The following is a 20,608-nucleotide window of genomic DNA, read 5'->3' as shown; positions in this document are numbered from 1 at the left end:
TTCTCCATAGTGGCTGTATAAATTTACATTCCCACCAACAGTGCAAGAGGGTTCCCTTTTTTCCACACCCTCTCCAGCATTTTTTGTTTGTCAATTTTTTGATGATGGCCATTCTGACCCATGTGAGGTGATACCTCATTGTAGTTTTGATTTGCATTTCTTTAATGATTAGTGATGCTAAGCATCTTATCGAGTGTTTGTTGGCAATCTGTATATCTTCTTTGGAGAAATGTCTACTTAGATCTTCTGCCGATTTTTTGATTGTGTTGTTTGTTTTTTTTTGATATTGAGCTGCATGAGCTGCTTGTATATTTTGGAGATTAATCCTTTGTCCGTTGCTTCATTTGCAAATATTTTCTCTCATTCTGAGAGTTGTCTTATGACACCGGGTATGGGCCTTACGCTCCAGCACCATCCATTATCAACTAGCTCATGTCTTTTTAAAAAAATAAATCAAATTCTACATGTCATATTGTACTCCCTAAAACAGAATTGAGGCCACAGTCATCTCTTGCCTAGACCAATTCCATATAGTCTTCTGACAGGTCATCCAAATCTCCTCCTGGGACCCACAATGGACTCTCCACACATGACCCATCACCATGTAAATCAAAACACATAATTCCCATTTTGCCTATCACACCAAGATTAAAAATGTACCACAGCCTACAAGACCCTAAGTAGTGATCTGGTTCAGCTACCTCTGAAGCCTCATTTCCACCAACTCTTCCCTTCATTTAGGCACTTTCATAACACTGGCCTCCCTTGCTAATTTTTTTCAATTTGCAAAGCACATTGCCATCCTGAGCTCTTGCACTTGTGTCTCCTCTGCCAGGAATTCACTTCTCCAAGATATTTGACTCACTATCTCTCTCATTTCATTAAATTATCTGACTTCTCTAATCATTTCCATCATGCCCTATACACCTATTCAGCACTAGTTTTTGTTTCTAATACTTATCACTAACATAATATATATGTGTTTATTATCTCTCTTACATTAGAACATAAGCTCCCCATAAAGGCAAAAATATTGCCTGTTCACCACTGCAGTCCCAATACCAAGGGTATGTTCAGAAACATGTGGGAATACAAAAGTATATATTGAATTCATTAATAAATGAAGAATAAAATCAAAATTATTTATAAATTAAAATTCCAAGCCATATATTAATTCATTGCTTTTAATATTGTTTATTCATGATCCATTTCCCCTCTTTCTGAAATACTTTCTCTTTTGAAATGCTATCTCTTACCAATTGAATATAACTTCAGTAAAATTGTAAATTATAAAGTACAGCCCCCATCAGCATTTATTCAAGAGGTGAGTATTGAAAACAAACTACAACAATCTGACTCCCTATCCTTGAAACTAAAGTGTGAGCCTAATAACCCACAATCAAAAATAGTTGTACCTGATTGAGTCCAATGTTGTACCAATGCCGGAGAGGGTGTGGAGAGAAGGGAACCCTCCTACATTGTTGGTGGGAATGTAAATTGGTACAGCCACTATGGAGAACGATATGGAGGTTTCTTAAAAAACTAAAACTAGAGCTACCATATGATGCTGTAATCCCACTCCTGGGCATATATTTGGAGAAAAACATGGTTCGAAAGGATACATGCACCCCAGTGATCATTGCAGCACTGTTTATGATAGCCAAGACATGGAAGCAACCTAAATATCCAACAACAGAGGAATGGATAAAGAAGATGTGGTACATATACGCAATGGAATATTACTCAGCCATTGAAAAGAATGAAATAATGCTATTTGCAGCAATATAGATGGACCTAGAGATTGTCATACTGAGTGAAGTAAGTCAGACAAAGAGAAATATTGTATGATATGCCTTATATGTGGAATCTAAAAAGAAGTGATACAAATGAACTTATTTACAAAACAGAAACAGACTCACAGACTTAGAGAACAAAATTATGATTACCAGGGGGGAAGGATGGGGGTAAGGGATAGTCAGGGAATTTGGGATCGACATGTACACACTGCTATTTTTAAAATGGATAACCAACAAGGACCTACTATAGAGCACAGGGAACTCTGCTCAACGTTATGTGGCAGCCTGGATGGGAGGGGAGTTTGGGGGAGAAAGCATACATGTTTATGTATGGCTGAATCCCTATGCTGTACACCTGAATCTATCAAAACATTGTTAATTGGCTATACTCCAATATAAAATAAAAAGTTTAAAAATAAAAAAAAGATATCCAGAGGTGCATATCATATCCAGCATCTAATACCTCTTCTCCATTTTGGGAGCTATCCAATATTCTTCCACAGGTTCCCCCTCTACCCCCTTCCTTTTTTTGGTTATTTGTTTTAATTAGCCAGAATCGGTTTCTGTTGTTTACAATCCAAAATTTAACTAACACATATGGTAAGCTTATATTCAATCTGACATACCTCAAAATACAAAATTTAATGGAAAGTTTCTCAATTCTCTTTTTTCTCTCTCTCATCTCTCCCTCCCATTGTCTGTTCTCCACACACACTTCCCTATTACAGTGTACTGTAGTTACTCAAACCCCTCCTCTATGGTGACATCCCCCATACGTGCCCTTTGCAACAATTTTAATGTTTCAACATCATTTATCCTTCCTCCCATCTAGCACTGTTTACTCAGAGTTGCTGAACTGAAGTATAAGTTAAGAAGTAATCGATATGATTAAGCCAAAATAATCAAGTTATCAATAATCGATATTCTTAATCTTGTCAAGCATATTTGTACTTCTTTAAAAAGAGGCTACTGTTACTCAAAATTAATTTGTTAAAATTTCAAGTAGGGGGACTTCCCTGGTGGTTCAGTGGCTAATACTCCACGTTCCCAATGCAGGGGGCCCAGGTTCGATACCTGGTCAGAAAACTAGATCCCACATGCTGCTACTAAGAGTTTGCATGCTGCAACTAAAGATCCCTTGTGCCACAGCTAAGACCCAGTGCAGCCAAACAAATTTATTAATTAAATAAATACTTTAAAATATTTTTCAAGTAGGATGACAAAGTGAAGAATTTTAGAGAGTATAAGGTAGTTACTTTTTTAAATGTATTCAATGACATCACTCAAGTAGTCTGTGGATCTGATCATGGTTCATTTAAAGATAAACAGAGGGCTTACAGACAAGACAACTTATCCATCAATTAAACAGATTTTAGTTGAACTACTTTTGTGTGAATACATAAAGCATACAGACCCATTACAAATGTGATTAGCAGAGTCACAATGAGATTTATAATGTTACCAAATATGGCTAGCACAACCCAAGGGGACCCTCAGTCACCTCTCCCTGCATTTTGGGGGGGTGGAGGCAAAAGCAATGATTTGTTTCTAACCAATAGACTATGGCAAAGGTGATGGAATATGAATGCCTTTAGTTAGGTTATATAAGACATCATCTTAGCAGAATGAGAGAGAGACAGAGACACAGACATAGAGAGAGAGACTCTCCATTGCTGGTTTTGCAGATTTAAGCTTCTATGTTGTGAGAAGGTCTGAGAGAGAATGATATGGCAAGGACCTGCGTGACTTCTAGGAGCTAAGAGGAGCCCTCAACTAGAGCCAGGAAGAAAGTAAAGCCCTCAGTCCTAGAACCAAAAGGAATTGAATTCTGCCAAGAACACGTGAGTTTGGAAGAGGACCTCATGCTCTGGAAAAGAATATAGTCTGGCAGATACCTTGATTGAAGTATTCTGAGACATGAACAGCTAAATTTTGTTCAGAGAGATAATAAATGTATGTTGTTTCAAGCCACTATATTTATGTAATTTGTTACACAGTAATAGTAAACAAATTCACTCATATACCAAGGAGACAAGAAGATAAAATTCATGTCTGTAGAACAGTCATAGATTGTGGATTTAGCACATTCATTGCTCTTTTACTTACTAGTTTATCATATCCACTTCAAAGCATTGATGTGAGGATTCAATCAGAAATTTTATGTGTAGATTTTAAGGCTTTGTGTGAATATTAAACATCTCATAAAAGTGAGTTTCCTCCTCATTTACTCTGCTATTTAACTCAGTGGGTGTCACAGCCCCACTCATTGGCAGCAGTCAAAACCCTCATTCTGAAGAGTCACATTTGGATAATTCTGAGTCACTGAAAGTGGAAGCTTGCAGTACTTCAGGATCTCCTCTGCCCACCCACCCACCCATTGTGTCACATGTGAGTGAGGAGTGGGTTCTGGAGATTACCACTGTCCCAGCATCTATTGTTACAGTATTTGGAGACTGGTTGTTATATGGACTTCACTGAGGTCCACATCAGGATGTAGCAGTAGCTTCTTTGTTCATTCTCCCTTGTGTTTAGATAACCTTCTACCATGACCCCTTTTCACTTCAGTCCATTGCTCACATGGTGCTTGGCTCTCATCCATTTCTTGTTTCCATCCTGACTTGAATGTAGATTTACTTCCTAGTATTTTGACACCTTGCTGGAGAACCATAGCCACTTGTGTTCCTCCTGCATCTAAGATAAGAACTTTTTGTTATCCAGAAACTGCTACCTTTTAATTTTCAGAAAGATGAGGATTGAAAATCCATTGAAAATTCTGCAGCCCAGCACAATCTGAAATCAGCAGTGATTGATTCATGGGTTTCTAGACACTTAAAATTTTTAATCCAGTACATTTTTTATTCAACATTATGGTTGACATTTCATTAAGAATGAAAATTGCTGTAGCATCCTATAGCTCCATTAACTTTTAGTGCTGTAGTGATTTTTCTAACAAGTATATTTTTTAACACATTCACTGAACACATTCTAGTTAAATTTGCTATTTTTTACAGCTTACCAGTTTAACTGTACCCCTGTATGGCAGGTGGTTATGATGTCCCTCTCTACAATTCCCTCACACATGCTTTCCTATAAAGTAACTAGTCTTTGCTGTGTTTATTTATTGTCATTCTTATAAGTAAAAGCATCAGAAATCTGACCATTCTCAAAGTTCCTGGAAGCTCTGACCATATTTTCTCAAACTTGCCATTAAAATTGAAGAAAAGTACTTATGGCATAGAATTCATAGTGTATTTCTCTAAACATAAATACCAGATTTTTCATTTCTCATCCACCCTACTGGTCTTTTAGCCTCATTTCTAGTATGATACTTTTACTTCTGGCTTTGTTTCTATTGTCAATCTCAATTCCAGTATCCAACACTGTTCCATGGTTTCCTTTCAACTTTAGTTGTATTCACAAATCCAATACCATCTCTAATAACCAGCCTCCCCCCAGATTTAATCCCCCTTTTCTCCATCTTCATCTCCTTCAGACAGTTGTACCCCAGTCACAGCACAAAGCACTCCAGAAAATTAAAGAGAATATGAGGTAAATTTATTTAAAGGCTCTTTGTTGGGGAAGACAGTTTAAATTTGTGAAGGACTGCCTAACCATAAGTTAGTGAAATCGTAAACATAATTTTGGTTTAGCATAATCAGTAAATAACACCTATTTTGCTTGCAACTTAAAATTAAAATGATGTGCCACAATTGGATATAGTACCAACATATCTATTCTATGCCATGAAGACTGAATTGATGAAAATTGCACTCATCTAGAATCAGTCTCCAGTATTTCCAGCTATCCTGAATCAATCATTAGTGTTAGTTTGTAAATAAAGTACACTTAGCTGCAAACAACTAACTTTTAAAAAAATCTATTCAAAAGAATTACTCAACTACAAGAATTAATATATTTAAAATACTTACAATTTCTTTAAGATAGCCATGAATTCTACTAACTTCTCTTCAGATTTTTTTGGTCCATATAAAGTATGGCCACCACGTGCTTTTTTAACATGGATAGATATGTTGTGAGAATCATCAGGTTGTTGGGGTTTACTTTCTGCTGTGCCTTCAGCAGGTTTTCTAAACAAGGAAGCATAATATTTTATGGTGTTGTGTTTTGTATAAAAATTGCTGACATGACTTTTTACTGTCAAGAGTAGAAATGCACTGTTCTGAAGTAATTTGGCATTTTAATAATATATTCTTTCTCAATGCTTGTTTTTTTTTTTCCAGTCATTAATAATGCAATTAAACACATATATAAAATATTTTCTGGGGCTTCCCTGGTGGTGCAGTGGTTGAGAGTCCGCCTGCCAATGCAGGGGACACGGGTTCGTGCCCCAGTCCAGGAAGATCCCACATGCCGCGGAGCGGCTAGGGCCGTGAGCCACGGCCGCTGAGCCTGCACGTCCGGAGCCTGTGCTCCGCGACGGGAGAGGCCACAACAGTGAGAGGCCCGCGTACCGCAAAAAAAAAGAAAAAGAAAAAATTTTCTATGTACAGAATTTGGTTATAGGTATTATATAACAGTCCCAAGTGATTGAAACATCTTCCATAATAAATTAGGTGCATATATTTAGGGAAATATTTCAAGTCAATGGTCACCCTTCTTTTACACTCTTACAGTTGTTTTTCAGTGTTTTGTGGGGTTTTTTGTTTTTTGTTTTTTTTTCGGTACGCGTGCCTCTCACTGTTGTGGCCTCTCCCGTCACGGAGCACAGGCTCCGGATGCGCAGGCTCAGCGGTCATGGCTCACGGGCCCAACCGCTCCGCGGCATGTGGGATCTTCCCGGACCGGGGTACGAACCCGTGTCCCCTGCATCGGCAGGCGGACTCTCATCCACTGTGCCACCAAGAGAAGCCCCGGTTTTTTGGGGGGTTTTTTGACACCAATGATAAAAGTAATTTTTTTTAACTTTTGTTTCCAACTGGTAAATTATGAATGTCTTGGAAGCAGTCACCATACTTCATTCTTGTGCTATAGTATATTACACAACTAAGTCCCTAAGAGATGTGTGAATGAATAGCCATTTCCCATTTATCCTTCCAGCTCAGAGCTTTCCTATTAAGAGGTCACTAAAAACCTAAGGAAAAGCAATCTAACAAATGTTGTCCATCCTTAAGAAAAAAAATAGTGGAGGAGATGCTAAAAATCCAAATGATCATAGATTAGTCACCTTTAATTAATACATGAAAAGATTTTTTTAAGTTAAATATAAGATAAACATTATGTGGAATAACAATCATCACATTAACATCTACCTGAGTCCTTTTAAAAGTGCTGACTACTATATTAAACATTATATACATATATCTCATTAACATTAGCTAAGTGAAATAAACAATATGATCCTCAATTTAATAAGATGAGGAAATTACAGCTTAAAGAGTTTATATAATTTGTCTAACCACTCTTATCCACTTTCCAGTAGAGCTGGAAAGAGTTTTTTGCAATCTAAAGTTCACAGAATATTAAAACTTAATAGCAAAACTTACTTATCTGATATATACAGAAGAAAAGATACTTTAGCATAACTTACAAAGATAAACTTAAGAGCCAAAATCCATTTCCCCTTACACCACTTTCACAGAAGCTCAGCCATTCTATCCATAGAGACGTAGGACACTATTTAAAACTCTATTCCCAGTTATGTCTATAAATAGTAAGTACAGTAAAGCTCAGCAGTGGTTAAGATTCAGATATAAAGCAATTGGCTGCTTTCCTCCACCCAGCTCTGATTCTCAAATGCAAATGGAATAGAGTTCTTTTCTTCTAGAGGAGAGAGGTCTGTGGACTGGAGGGCAAGGTAGAGGTAGATATGGTAAACTTTGTGAGGGAAATTTAGAAAGTGAGTCCCCATGGACCCAGTATTCTTCTGGCTCAAGTTCATCATATTTGCCCAAGGCAAGAGGTTCCTGGCATTCCTGCTTTTACATTGAAAATCACAAGGCAGCCAAAGGATTCAGAATAGTCCACATTGATATTTAAGATATTTGAAGCCAAGCAGGTGATACCAAACCACCAAAAGCAACAGCAGGAAATAGATGGTCATATATATTAATTAATTAACTGATTGATTAAGCTGTGTCCTATGCTCTTTGGTAAATGGTAGAAAATAATCCTCATCATTATATTTATATACTAAAACTAGCAACAATTCAATATATATAATCTAAAATTTTCAGTCATATAAAATTCAAAATCATTTTATGAGAGATTAATAAATGTGTAAGTTGCCAAGGCAAGTGGGAGTATAGGAGGTTGTGGATATGATTCACATCTTTTCTGGAGCTATGTTTGTAATCTCAGACTTCTCTATGTTTCTGTGTTTCACAATTACCTGTACCTTTAAATTTTTAGTGAAATTTTATACTGGGTAAAATCTCTGATTCTCATAAGTCTAATTTGATAACTGGATCCTTTGTGTTATTCTCAGACCTCTAAAGATTTTTTTCTTTCATACAAGTCCTACTTGTTACATGATAAGATTGTTACAAGATATGTAATATTTGCACTATTATGTTACTTGTATATATGTAATAATATTTCTGTAACCGATATGTTTAGGATTTTTAAAATAAAATTCAGTTTTATTGATCATTGTGGTAGCATAAACTATTTTTCTCTTTTCCTCAGTAATCAGCTACTTTAATAAGCTCTTTTTTTTTCAGTTGACCATCTTAAGGATTTTTTGGGTGGTAGATAAAAAGGTGTAGATGAAAATAAATGGAAAGAAATTTATTGCTTTAAATGCATATAGTTTTTAAGAAAAAATAGTTGACAATCTATGAGCTAAGGATCTATCTCAAAAAGTGAAAAAAGAAGAGCAACTTAACCCAAAATAAGTAGAAGTATATAAGTATATAATAAAATTGGAACAAACATATCTAGTAAACTTGGCAAACCATTAGTCAAGTACAAAAAGAGAGAAGGCAGAAATAAATAATATCAGGAATGAAAAAGGAGACCTCATCACAGATCCCACAGAATAAAAGATTATACTATGAAAAATTTAGATGAAAGGAAAAAATAACTATGAAAGTACAAATTACCAAACTGACACAAGAAGAAATAGAAAATTTGATTTTTTCTAGATATTTTAAAGAATATAACTATTAAATAAGAATCTCCTCACAAAGAAACTCACAGCCAAAGTGGCCTTACTGATAAATTCTACAAACTCTTAATAAATAAATAAAACCAAACACTTCAAGAAAATAGAAAAGTCATATATACTTTCTGTCTAGTTTTATGACATCAACATAGTCTTGATATCAACATCTGGCAAGGATTTTACAAGAAACAAAAATTATAAGCCAATAACATGATGCAAAAATCTGGAGCAAAATATTAACAAACTGAATCCAGTGATAATTTTAAAAGATAATATAGCATAGCTTAGTTGAGGTTACACCAGGAATACTATTCCAGAAATGTTATTCAACACATTAACAGTACACAGGAGAAAAAATCATTAATAACTAAATAATATTTAATATGATACCATATTCATTTGTAATCAAAATCTTAGCAAACTGAACACAAGTGAATTTTCTTAATATGACAAAAGTATTTGCAAAAACTACAGTATTTAGAGTGAAATATTAAAACTTTGCCTCTGGAATCAAAAACAAAATGTGCATACTGTTCTAACCTATTTAATACTATAGTGGAAGTCCTGGGCATTAAAATTAATATAACTAAAAGTATAAGAATTGGAAAGGTCAGGTAAAGGTATTATTTTTTCAGATGACAAATTATATACATGGAAAATCCAAATGAATCTACAGATACTAGAATCAATAAGAGAATTCAGTAAAGATGCTGAGTAAAAGTTTAACATACAAAACATCTATTGTATTTCTGTCTTTATGTTCCTTAATATCTAATACAGGAAGGCACTAATAGAATAATCAGTCTTGTAAATGTGCTATTGAAAGATGTTAAAAGTGATATGAAGAATTTATACACATTGTGAAAACAACCATAGGGTGCTTATCAGAGTGTAAAAGCTGAGACATATAAGATGACAAAAAGTTAGACAAAAAATATTCCAGTAAGAAGCTAAAATGAATTTTTCTGGAGAAGAAACTTCTAAAAATGCTAAATTTTACTCAAAAATATTTTTATCCTGCCATATAGGCATAGCTGCTGTTCAACAGATAAATATCCTCTATTAATCTATTCATACTTTTTTGGCATCACCATGTCCAATTATTTGTGAATTAATTTTTACTCCAAGTAAATGATATGGGTGCATGAAATTATTTATAGTATTGGATAGATACCATAGAACGCTAGTAATTTTGTAACTCTATTCCTTTCTCTGCTATCGACTTTTAACTATTTTTGGCATTGTTTTGCATGTAAGCGTGAATCAAGACAATGGCATCAAACTAATAGCATCTAATTCCTCATTGCCACACATTTGCAGTTTAAAAAAAACAGAAAAATAGTAATTTTACTTAATCTTAACCCTTTGACCCTTGAGTACACTTCTTTGTGATACTTTGCGTGACAAAATGAGAATTGCAGATAAAGTATTTTTGTGGCATTCTAAAGAAATTTTTGTCTCAAATAAAAGTGCTTCTACTACTGAGTTGCAAGCTGAATTATCCACTTTCTTCATTGTGCTGTATAGTTACTTGAAAGAACAACCAACCAGCTACAATAATTGACTTGGATATTTAGGATTTATTTTTTCAAAAATGAGTGAAGTGGGATTGTCAATTCAAGGAAGATACAGCATTTGTTGCCAATGATAAAATGCAAGCTTTCAAGTGAAAATCAGAATTTTGGAAAACTTGTATTTACCTCTCTCTGTAAGTTTGACAGCTTCCCAGTACATAAAGGCTTTTCTGATGAGATCAGTTGTGATATTAACAATATCACAATTGTGTTTTTTTCTAATATTACATAAAGAAACGTCTACATTTGCAAGATCTGCATAGTTCAATGGACCAATGTTTTCCAAATGACCAATGTATGTATTACAAAATCATACATTGGTGAAAGAGCCATTCATAGTGCAAAATATAGTTTTTATAGATAGCAATTTTTTTGTTTGTTTGTTTTGTTTTGTTGCGGTACACGGGCTTCTCACTGTTGTGGCCTCTCCCATTGCGGAGCACAGGCTCCGGACGCGCAGGCTCAGCGGTCACGGCTCACGGGCCTAGCCGCTCTGTGGCATGTGGGATCTTCGCGGACCGGGGTACGAACCCGTGTCCCCTGCATCGGCAGGCAGACTCTCAACCACCGCGCCACCAGAGAAGCCCAAGAGCAATGTTTTTTAATTGGCTGTATTCTAGATTTTTTTTTTTAAAATGCCTCAGTAAATTCAGGTGATAGCAATTAGCACCAGCACTAAGGAAAATAAAGTAAAATTTTGCATGCATTATCTCATCCATTCCTCCAACATCACTCTAACGTATGTATTATTGTCCCCATTTTTAGATGAAAAGACTAAGATTCAAAGTTTAAGGTAATTTTCTTAAAGTACCATAATTGCCAAATTGCAGAACTGAAGTTCAAACCCAGATCTGATTAGTCCAGAGGCCATCACAAAACTTTATTCTCCATATATCCTTGCATCAGAGCTCTTACAAGCTTTTTTATCATTCTTCAAAATCCTTCTTTAGCCCCCTCCACCACTTTTTGTAAATGCATATAAATTTTACTAAGTAGTAGTTAGAACCAGATTAATATATGTACTCTTTCTTAAGATATTTTCTGTAGGATTCTTCAATCACTTTTTCAAGAAACTGAAGTCATCCTGACATAAAAATAAAAATTAAATTCAGTCACTTCAAGTACACTAAGTTAACTCTATCTGTTGATTTTAGCCTAATTATCATTAATGCCAAACCAGGGAAATAACAATGGGTAAATCTCCACCCCCAGGATGAAAGCTGGTGAATTGCAGACTTTGTTCCGCGCTGAGCAAGAGTGCTGACTTTGTCCCACACATTGCCAACATACCCAAAGTTAAAATTGAGGAGAGTTGAAGGTAAGTTCCATTTTAAACTCTTGACAGTCAACATTGGAATCCTGTCATCTCTTATAATATAAGAAAGAATATTTTAAGGTTAGAGAGAGGTAAGCAATATGTCCCTGGTTTCTACTAAATTAATGTCCTTGACAAACTCAAAGTCTTCTTTTTCATTTCCAAAGAGCAATAGAAAATCCACAGTTAAAAACGAACAGTTGGACTTACATGTACTCTACAGAATAAAGGAGCAATACATTTTCCTGAATATATGACAAGCTATACAAATATGCAAGAAAGTTAAGTTGATTGGAGAAGATTATTTCACAGATTTACCTCCTAAGGATTGATTGAAATCGAGCCCCAAATCAAAAACTTGGGATATCTAAAGACAACTTTTAATATAGCAGTATATTAACATGCATTTATAAAATAATGATCAAATACCACGTTCTGCCTTTTCTTATAACCTAAATTCCCTCCAGTCACAATTCAATTCAGCGAACGCTTCTTGAACACCCAGCCCAAGCAGAGTTCACTGTGTTCATTATCTCAGCTCCCAGGTATGAATCATTTCCATTTTTCCATTTAATCACCCTACTTTTTCCACCCACAGAACATTGCTGAATTGGTCACACACTTGGATGATTACAAATCTACGTTATCTAATTTTAACTGATCTTTGATTTTGCTCAGCATTCTTAAATTAGCTCTTTGTCAAGCTCTCATGCAGTCACCTCAATGGCTTTCATCTAGTTCCTTTTCCAGCCCCATTTCCACATTCTATAGACAGCCTTTCTTTCAGTACTAATGCTCTCTACCTGACCTCTATATAGGAATTAATGATTATTATTGACTGTTGAGAAATAATGATAAACCCCATTCCAGTTATTCAGCTGTAGTGTCACTCAAGCTGAACCTAATTTTGATTGATTGATGATTGATTGATTTGTCTTTGCCAATATTTTGTTTAACACAGGTTTACTGCAGGAATTATAATAATTTCACAAGCTAATAGCATACAGGATAATGTCACTTTTTCTTTTTTTTTTTTAAGTTGAGGCTTTAAAAAAATTATTTATTTTGGCTGCACCAGGTCTTAGTTGCGGCATGCAGGATCTTTTTTTTCAGTTGTGGCATGTGGGATCTAGTTCCCTGACCAAGGATCAAACTCAGACCCCCTGCACTGGGAGCACGGAGTCTTAGCCACTGGACCACCATGGAAGTCCCAGAATAATGTCTCTTAAGAAGCCAATAAATAAATAATCTTCAAACTAATGACAAATTTTTTAAAAAGTCCAAATTTAGGAGAGGTGTACCTTTTTAACAGTTTGTTCCCAGGAGAGTTGGCTTAGTAAACCACAAGCTGAAGGCACAAGAGCAAAAGTCAAATGTTGCTGTTGGAGCGCACTGCTAGGGAACGAAGACTCAAGTGTTGACCGGCTAAATGATCTTGGTGGGGCTGCTGCACTGTTTTCACTGTTGCTGGTAAAAGGTCTTACCCTGACAGGAAGCTAATGCCACAAGGTCTTCAGAGACCTATTCTGATGAGCAGAGTTGCCTTGCTGAGGCCAAACATTCTCAGATAGTCCTCACGATTCTGGGTATTTATAGTCTAAATGTCCCCTCACCATAGTTGCTTATTCATTTGTTCTTATTGATCAGCCCCCGGTGGTGCCCCTCAGCAGCTGAGCTACAGAGTGCTTCAGCAGCAGCCTCAGATGTCCATGATGCTCTCCTGATGCAACACCTTCACTCTTATAGAAAAACAGCTTTCCTTATAAAGACAATTTCATTCTTAGATCAACTTTGATTTATTGAAGAGAAGAATTAAATGCAGAGAAAATGTGGCCTGTGAATTTTCAGAATTTCTCTTTTGATTTTATATTAATCTCCTCAAGTAAGTCTTAACCCCATAGGGCTAATCTAAGTAATGAATGGAACCCCTAATTTGGGGAAATGGAAGGACCAATTTAGACACAGGGAGGCAAATTTCCTGCCAACAATGTTATACAACCTGGAAGAAACTCCAAACTTTCAACCATATCCTTTTGAACCATAAAACTGACTCTGTTTGAATCAAAGATGGCTTTTCTCCCTTAGTTGCATATGGTCTTTGATGAATAGGATTTATACGACATCACCATCTACATTACTTCTTCAGCTGAACTCATAATTTCACCATGTCCACTACCTAACTCTTAACTGATGGTATCACATTTTTCCATTATTGGGATATTAGTCGGTAATTCCATGCAATACAGATGGTATCAGCAGGGATCTACTGGCCCCTTAAAATCTAAATAAGTTCCCATGAAAATTCATACAAGTAGAAAGCTCTTCCTAAAATTTCAGCTATTTCCTAGGAGATTACATTCTGATGTTACCTCTGCCACTGTGCTTCTTCCTTAAATACTCTCTTTATTCCATGTCTTGTTTATGTAGAAGTAAAACCAACTTTTCTTATATCTCCTCAACAAAACTAAATTAAATTAAACCAAGTACTCAGAGCATTTGTAAGCATAGTAGACTTCATTAAATGCTGGGGTTATTTTAGGTGTTTGTATCACATATGATGCAGGTACTTGAAATCCATTAATAGATCTTTCTTTTCTTAAATGTCCTTACCCCCATGTCCAGGACCAGTGGGTTCTCCTCACTCAGTGCACACCTTCCTTCAATTATTTCCTGGCTATTCTTGCTTCTTTTCTACCCCATTTTTGTCTACCTTTCCTCACTCCTGGCTTGCTCCACAACTCCAAATTAGAATGCCTCTACCAGGCAGAGCACTCCAGCCCTCCTCAGCACCTACTCCCAGACACTTCAGGAAAGAAGCATGATAAAAGGTCCTTCCTTCTGGCAAAATCTATCATTCCTCAGTGGTAATCATAAACATAAATGGCATTTTTTTTAGACTCAGGCTTAAAACTTTCTTGTATCATTCCACTTTGATACAGGGAAATCCTATACATGTAGGCAATTTCTACAAATCACCATCACTTTGCTACAATAATGCCCAAGCCATCCAGAGTTTTATTTTTATGTCATAGTAAAGTCTTTAATTTGGGCCACAAATGATGACTCCAGAGCATGGCTGAGGCAACCAGTTAGATTTCTATAAAGTTCCCTCCTTTTCCCTTCATAGAATTCTCCTAAAGGTCAAAATATTGCTCCTGAACTGGCATGACAGTCTTCCATTTCTCCCTTGTATTTCTCTCTCCCCATTCTGCCTTCTTTCTTTCCTTCTTTCCTTCTTCTCTCTCTCTTTCCCCTCTCCCTTTCTTGCCTTCCTTTCTTTCTCTTTCTCTACCCTTCTTTCTCTTTCTCTTTTCTTCTTTCTTTTCTTTCTTTCTTCCTTTTTTCTTTCTTTCTTTCTTTCCTTCTTTCTTTCTTTCTTTTCTTTCTTTCTTTCTTTCTTTCTTTCTTTCTTTCTTTCTTTCTTTCTCTTTCTTTCTTTCTCTCTCTCTTTCTTTCTTTCTTTTCTTCCTTCCTTCCTTCCTTCCTTCCTTCCTTCCTTCCTTCCTTCCTTCCTTCCTTTCCTCCTTTTGCCTCCTGCATCCCTCCCAGCCACCATTTTCATCTTGGTACCCATAGGGTACCTTTCTTTCTCTTTCTTTCTTTCTCTTCCTTTCTTTCCCTTTCTCTTTCTCTACCCTTTCTTTCTCTTTCTTTCTCTTTCTCTACCCTTCCTTCCTTTCCTCCTTTCTCCTCCTGCATCCCTCCCAGCCACCATTTTCATCTTGGTACCCATAGGGGAGATCATGGACAGGTTTTAAAAATACTGTTTTCAGGTTTCTGTTCACAACTACTAAACTGGGTAAATAGAGTATCAGCTAAGATAGCTTCAGCAGCACTTAGATAATCAACAGTGTGAAGACTATTACATGCAGTTCTCTCTGCCTCAGAGACTCTTTCCCTTCTTCTTCTAGCCAACTCTTAACTTATCCTTGAATTTAAACATCCCTTCCTCAGGGATGCTTGCCCTGACCTTCCAGGACACCATCTGTGGTTAGTATAAGCACTTTCAGTGCAACCAGCCCCCAAACCTGTAATCACCTCTGACACCCGTTATGCTTCATTCATCTCCTCTTACTCAGGGCCTGTCAGTGCCACCAACCTGCACCTTCTGAGTACAGAGACCCTGACTGACCTATACTCAGCACATGATCACTGCTCAGAGTATATTAAGTAAATTAATAAATGAATAAGACTGTCTCATAAAGTTTCTTTCCAGAGTGTGTAAAATTTTACTTTTCTTTTTAGAATAAAATAGTGAAACAGAATTGTTCTAATTCTGACTTTTAAAAATACAGGGAACATCTCATTCAATGGATCTCAGAACTTCAGTGAAAATATGGGTTTTACAATCATAGCAAGAATAGTTTTATTTGTTCTAAAGTTAAATACATATTTTCCAAATAACCTATGGTTGATTATCCTGAGGCCAGATCCAAGCTGTTTCACATGGGTAATTTTGACAATGTTAGAGAAAGAAATAGAGTCCAAAATCTCAGAAGAAAATCACAAGCAAAAAATCAATTTTTCAGAAAGATGTTTTTAAGTCAGTCTTTCCGAATCCATTTGTCTAGGTTTTCAGTTTCTTTATCTCCAAATATTCAACTCTAATTTCCAACATTTTCTTCACTTACACTTTTAGAGAGAATTTATAATCCATCTAGGTAGTATATGTACTATACCAAATGATTGTTTTAAAATGTTTGGAAAAATATACATATTACAAAGTTCCACATCATTTTAACCCAGAACAAAGCCACTTGTTACTACTGCATTTAGATCTAGGAGTGAAATTCTAAGCTTCAATTCAAGCAGCTGGGATATCCTAGTCTCTTTAGAATCTAAAGTCCAAACCACTAATCTTTTTACTGTCTCCACAGTTTTGCACTTTCCAGAATGTCATACAGTTGGAATTATACAGTATGTCTTTTCAGGTTGGCTTCTTTCATTTAGTAATATGCATTTAAGTTTCCGCTATGTCCTTTCATGCTTGATGGCTCTTTTTTTTTTAACACTAAATAATATTTCATTGTCTGAGGTAGCACAGTTGGTTTAGCCATTCACCTACTGAAGGACATCTTGATTGCTTCCAGGTTTTGGCAACTATGAATAAAGTTGCTATAAATATTTGTGTGCCAGTTTGTGTGTGTACATGAGTTTCAGCTTCTTTGGGTAAATGCCAAGGAATGTGATTGCTGAATTATGTGGTAAGAGTATGTTGAGTTTTGTAAGAAACCACCAAACTGGCTGTACCACTTTGCATTTTTACCAGCAATAAATGAGAGCTCTTGTTGCTCCACATTCTTGCCAGTATTTGGCATTGTCAGTGCTCTGAATTTTGGCCCTTCTAATAATTGTGTATCTCGTTGTTTCTATTTGCATCCCGATTGATACATGATGTAGACATCTATTTACATGAGGTTATTTTTGCTAGCATTACTCCATGAAATTTCATTTTTACAATGTCCTAATTAGATTTCCAAGTGCTTTTCTATTAAAGTTATGACAGATTCCATGTTAGTTGTGCCATAACCCTGCCATCCTGAGATGTGATCATTTAGAATAACATAGTTTATAGAGACAGTAACCCCCGCAGCTTCTCGTTGTTAAAGAACATTTTCCTCTGGCTCCTCTTTTTATGGATACAGTTTTGGTATTTTAATACTTAAGTAGATTAGTGGGATTTAATTTTATTTAAACCCTACCATGTACAAAGAAGACAACTTGCTTATTTTTTATAAAGAACCCAAGACTTTCCCATAAGCTCGCAGATTCTCTTCCCCCAGTGCCATCATGTGGTGTCTGTCCCATTGATTTGAAACAGTTTGATTAAAATAACTTTGTTTTCTGTCAAGTGAATAAAGGCTCAGTCATGCCCATTTTCTTCCCAGTCCATTTCCTTTCTGAACTGGGTATCGGTGTATGTTGGGAGAGGTTGAGGTTGCTAATATGACCACTGTTGGAGAGAGAAGCTCCTCTTCCCTGTGAGCTGTCAGCTGATCATCATCATGTTCCTGTTGCAGAGTGGCTGCAGATCTATGCAGGAACCTAGATTGGTATCTGTTGAGGAAAGACTGTATTTTTTGGCAACATCATTTGCTCTTGCTGACTACCTTTTCCTTGGGCATCCAGATTTCTACCTCAGCAGCCAGCTCTTCCCCTCTCCAGGATCCTACAACCCTTCAGTCCTATTAGCATTTCACTGTCTCCTCACCAGCGTTCACAGGAATTTCTGGACCTCATACATGCTAGACACAGGATGAGTGGAACCAATGGCATTAGCTCCAGGTTATCTCTCAGCATCTTCTCCACCAATGCTGTGCTATTATTCTCATTTCATGTTGAATGAAGCCCAATTTAGGTCTTACTGTAACAATAATTTTCAAGCATCATCTAGGATTATTTGTTTAAATAAATACTTAGGCTTTGGCTCCAAGTCAGCGATTCCAATTTAAAAAGTCTGGGTTGGAATGAGACCATGCACCAGTATTTTGTAAAAACTCTCTGGGTGACTCTAATGTGCAGTACAAGTTGTTTATCACTGCCCCAGAGAATGCAGTTTCTTCAGTAGCTATCTGGATGTTTCTTCAACCCTCATATCCCCATGGAGAGTTTCATATCAAGGATGGGAGTAGATGAAGATCAACAGTTCTCGAGCTTATCTAACTTCCTCTGTTTCTATATCACTACTTTCCCCCAAGTGCCTACATTTTATATCTTCCTGCTTCTCAAAGTATTATTTACCCTTCCCTTCTCTCTGAAACCATGATGGTGCATAGAGTTCAGGAAGGGAAATGGTCATATTATTAGGACAATATATCAAAAGAGAATACCAAATATTATCTTCCTTACCTATGTCTCCCTAAAGTATCTGTAACATTAAATAGGAATTTTTATAAAATTCAAGTAAGGTATTAATAAGAATGCAGGCTTCCTTGAAAATATTTGAATTTCTATCCCCCTAAAAACCCACACCTTTAATAAATGTATCTTTTACATAGGTTTCCACAATTCTGTGGATTCATATTATTTGTTTCTTCAGTTACTGTCATTTCCTTAAACTTCTTTTCCTCTGGAAATAAACTGATGTAAAAATGTATTGATTAAAAGTCTACTTATTTTCTTGTTGTTTAAAAACACTTTTGAAGCAAGCAATGCAATGATTTTTAATTAATTTTTAATGGTGGTGATTGTTGCTTAGCCTGTTTAAATAAAAAGGCAGAACTTCTTGAGAGATGGCATAAATCTATATAAAATAACATTGTCATCTATAGTCCATGACACCAGTGAAACAGTACAATTAAAAAGCTCTTTAAGTTCATAACTCTCAAGTAGGATAATGTTATCCTCTTTTTCTGAGTAAAAACTGAATGCATTCAATGTTCAGAGACAATTCCAAAGTCATGTTGCTGATATTGGATGAAATAAAAACTCAAATCCAAGTCTTCTGGTTCAAAATTCAGTGTTCTTTTTAAAACAATGTATCTATTTGATTTCCTGTATCTGTGAATATACCAAAAGTTCACTTTCTGTCTAGATGATCCACCAAAAAAATAAATTTTAGGGAATGATCACAGTTCCAAGCAGTCCTTGGTCTCATTCTTGTCATTTACTCACAATTTTTGCTCATGTAGAAATGTTTCCCTATGTCTCAGCCAGGTCTTCCATTTATTTTCATTAGTGTAGCATTGCTCCTAGTGTTTTTTTTTTAACAACTTTATTGGAGTATAATTGCTTTACAATGGTGTGTTAGTTTCTGCTTTATAACAAAGTGAATCAGTTATACATATACATATGTTCCCATATCTCTTCCCTCTTGAGTCTCCCTCCCTCCCACCCTCCCTATCACACCCCTCTAGGTGGTCACAAACCACGGAGCTGATCTCCCTGTGCTATGCAGCTGCTTCCCACTAGCTATCTATTTTACCTTTGGTAGTGTATATATGTCCATGCCTCTCTCTCATTTTGTCACAGCTTACCCTTCCCCCTCCCCATATCCTCAAGTCTATTCTCTAGTAGGTCTATGTCTTTATTCCTGTCTGACCCCTAGGTTCTTCATGACCTTTTTTTTTTTCTTAGATTCCATCCACCTCACTACAAATAACTCAATTTCATTTCCTTTTATGGCTGAGTAATATTTCATTTTATATATGTGTCACATCTTCTTTATCCATTCATCTGTTGATGGATGGACACTTAGGTTGCTTCCATGTCCTGGCTATTGTAAATAGAGCTGCAATGAACATTTTGGTACATGACTCTTTTTGAATTATGGTTTTCTCAAGGTATTAATGGTGTATGAAGCATTTCTTCTATTCTCCTTGCACACGACTGTCTTACTTCAATATCTAGCAAATGCGCTGGTATCAGGCATTCTCGCCAGCTGCCCACAGCCAAGCAGGTGCCGTACTTCAGTCTCACTATTGTATCTGTCATTTGAGTTAAATGAATTATAGAGTGTTGAATATGACAATGATAAGGGGTAAAAGTTGTTGAAGAATAATTTTAATAGAGCAGACATTTAGTGTCTACCAAGATTCATGTTTCCTCATCGATTTTATTCTGCCAAACGCTTCTCTGAATTACTGCAGCTCTAGTTCTACCACCTGGGCATGTATGGGTTTATCACATTACATGAGGGACCAGTGTAAGCCAAGATTAGAGGAGATCTACAATTTCTTGATATATTTTATGTAATTTTATTTTCATTCAGTTTAAGATATTTTTATTGCTATTTTAGAGCAGAGGTTTTTTTCTGGCTGAAAAAATATAAATGTTTTGTATTTCTTAATAGTCACATGAC

The 20,608-nt window shown here is 36.1% G+C and overlaps 1 protein-coding gene across 1 annotated transcript in view; it reads right to left on the bottom strand.

The window, feature by feature from the left end:
* Positions 1-20,608, bottom strand: part of CNBD1 (cyclic nucleotide binding domain containing 1) — a 397,045-nt gene that overhangs the window by 338,803 nt on the left and 37,634 nt on the right. Inside the window, 2 exon segments of the mRNA XM_060127732.1 lie at positions 5,726-5,864; positions 17,421-17,432. Coding sequence (XP_059983715.1) covers positions 5,726-5,864; positions 17,421-17,432 — 151 coding nt within the window.

This window comes from Lagenorhynchus albirostris, chromosome 17, assembly GCF_949774975.1.
Source record: "Lagenorhynchus albirostris chromosome 17, mLagAlb1.1, whole genome shotgun sequence".
Classification (NCBI taxonomy): Eukaryota; Metazoa; Chordata; class Mammalia; order Artiodactyla; family Delphinidae; genus Lagenorhynchus; species Lagenorhynchus albirostris.
Note: the sequence above shows the minus strand (reverse complement) of the source record. Positions and strands in the feature narration are given on the sequence as shown.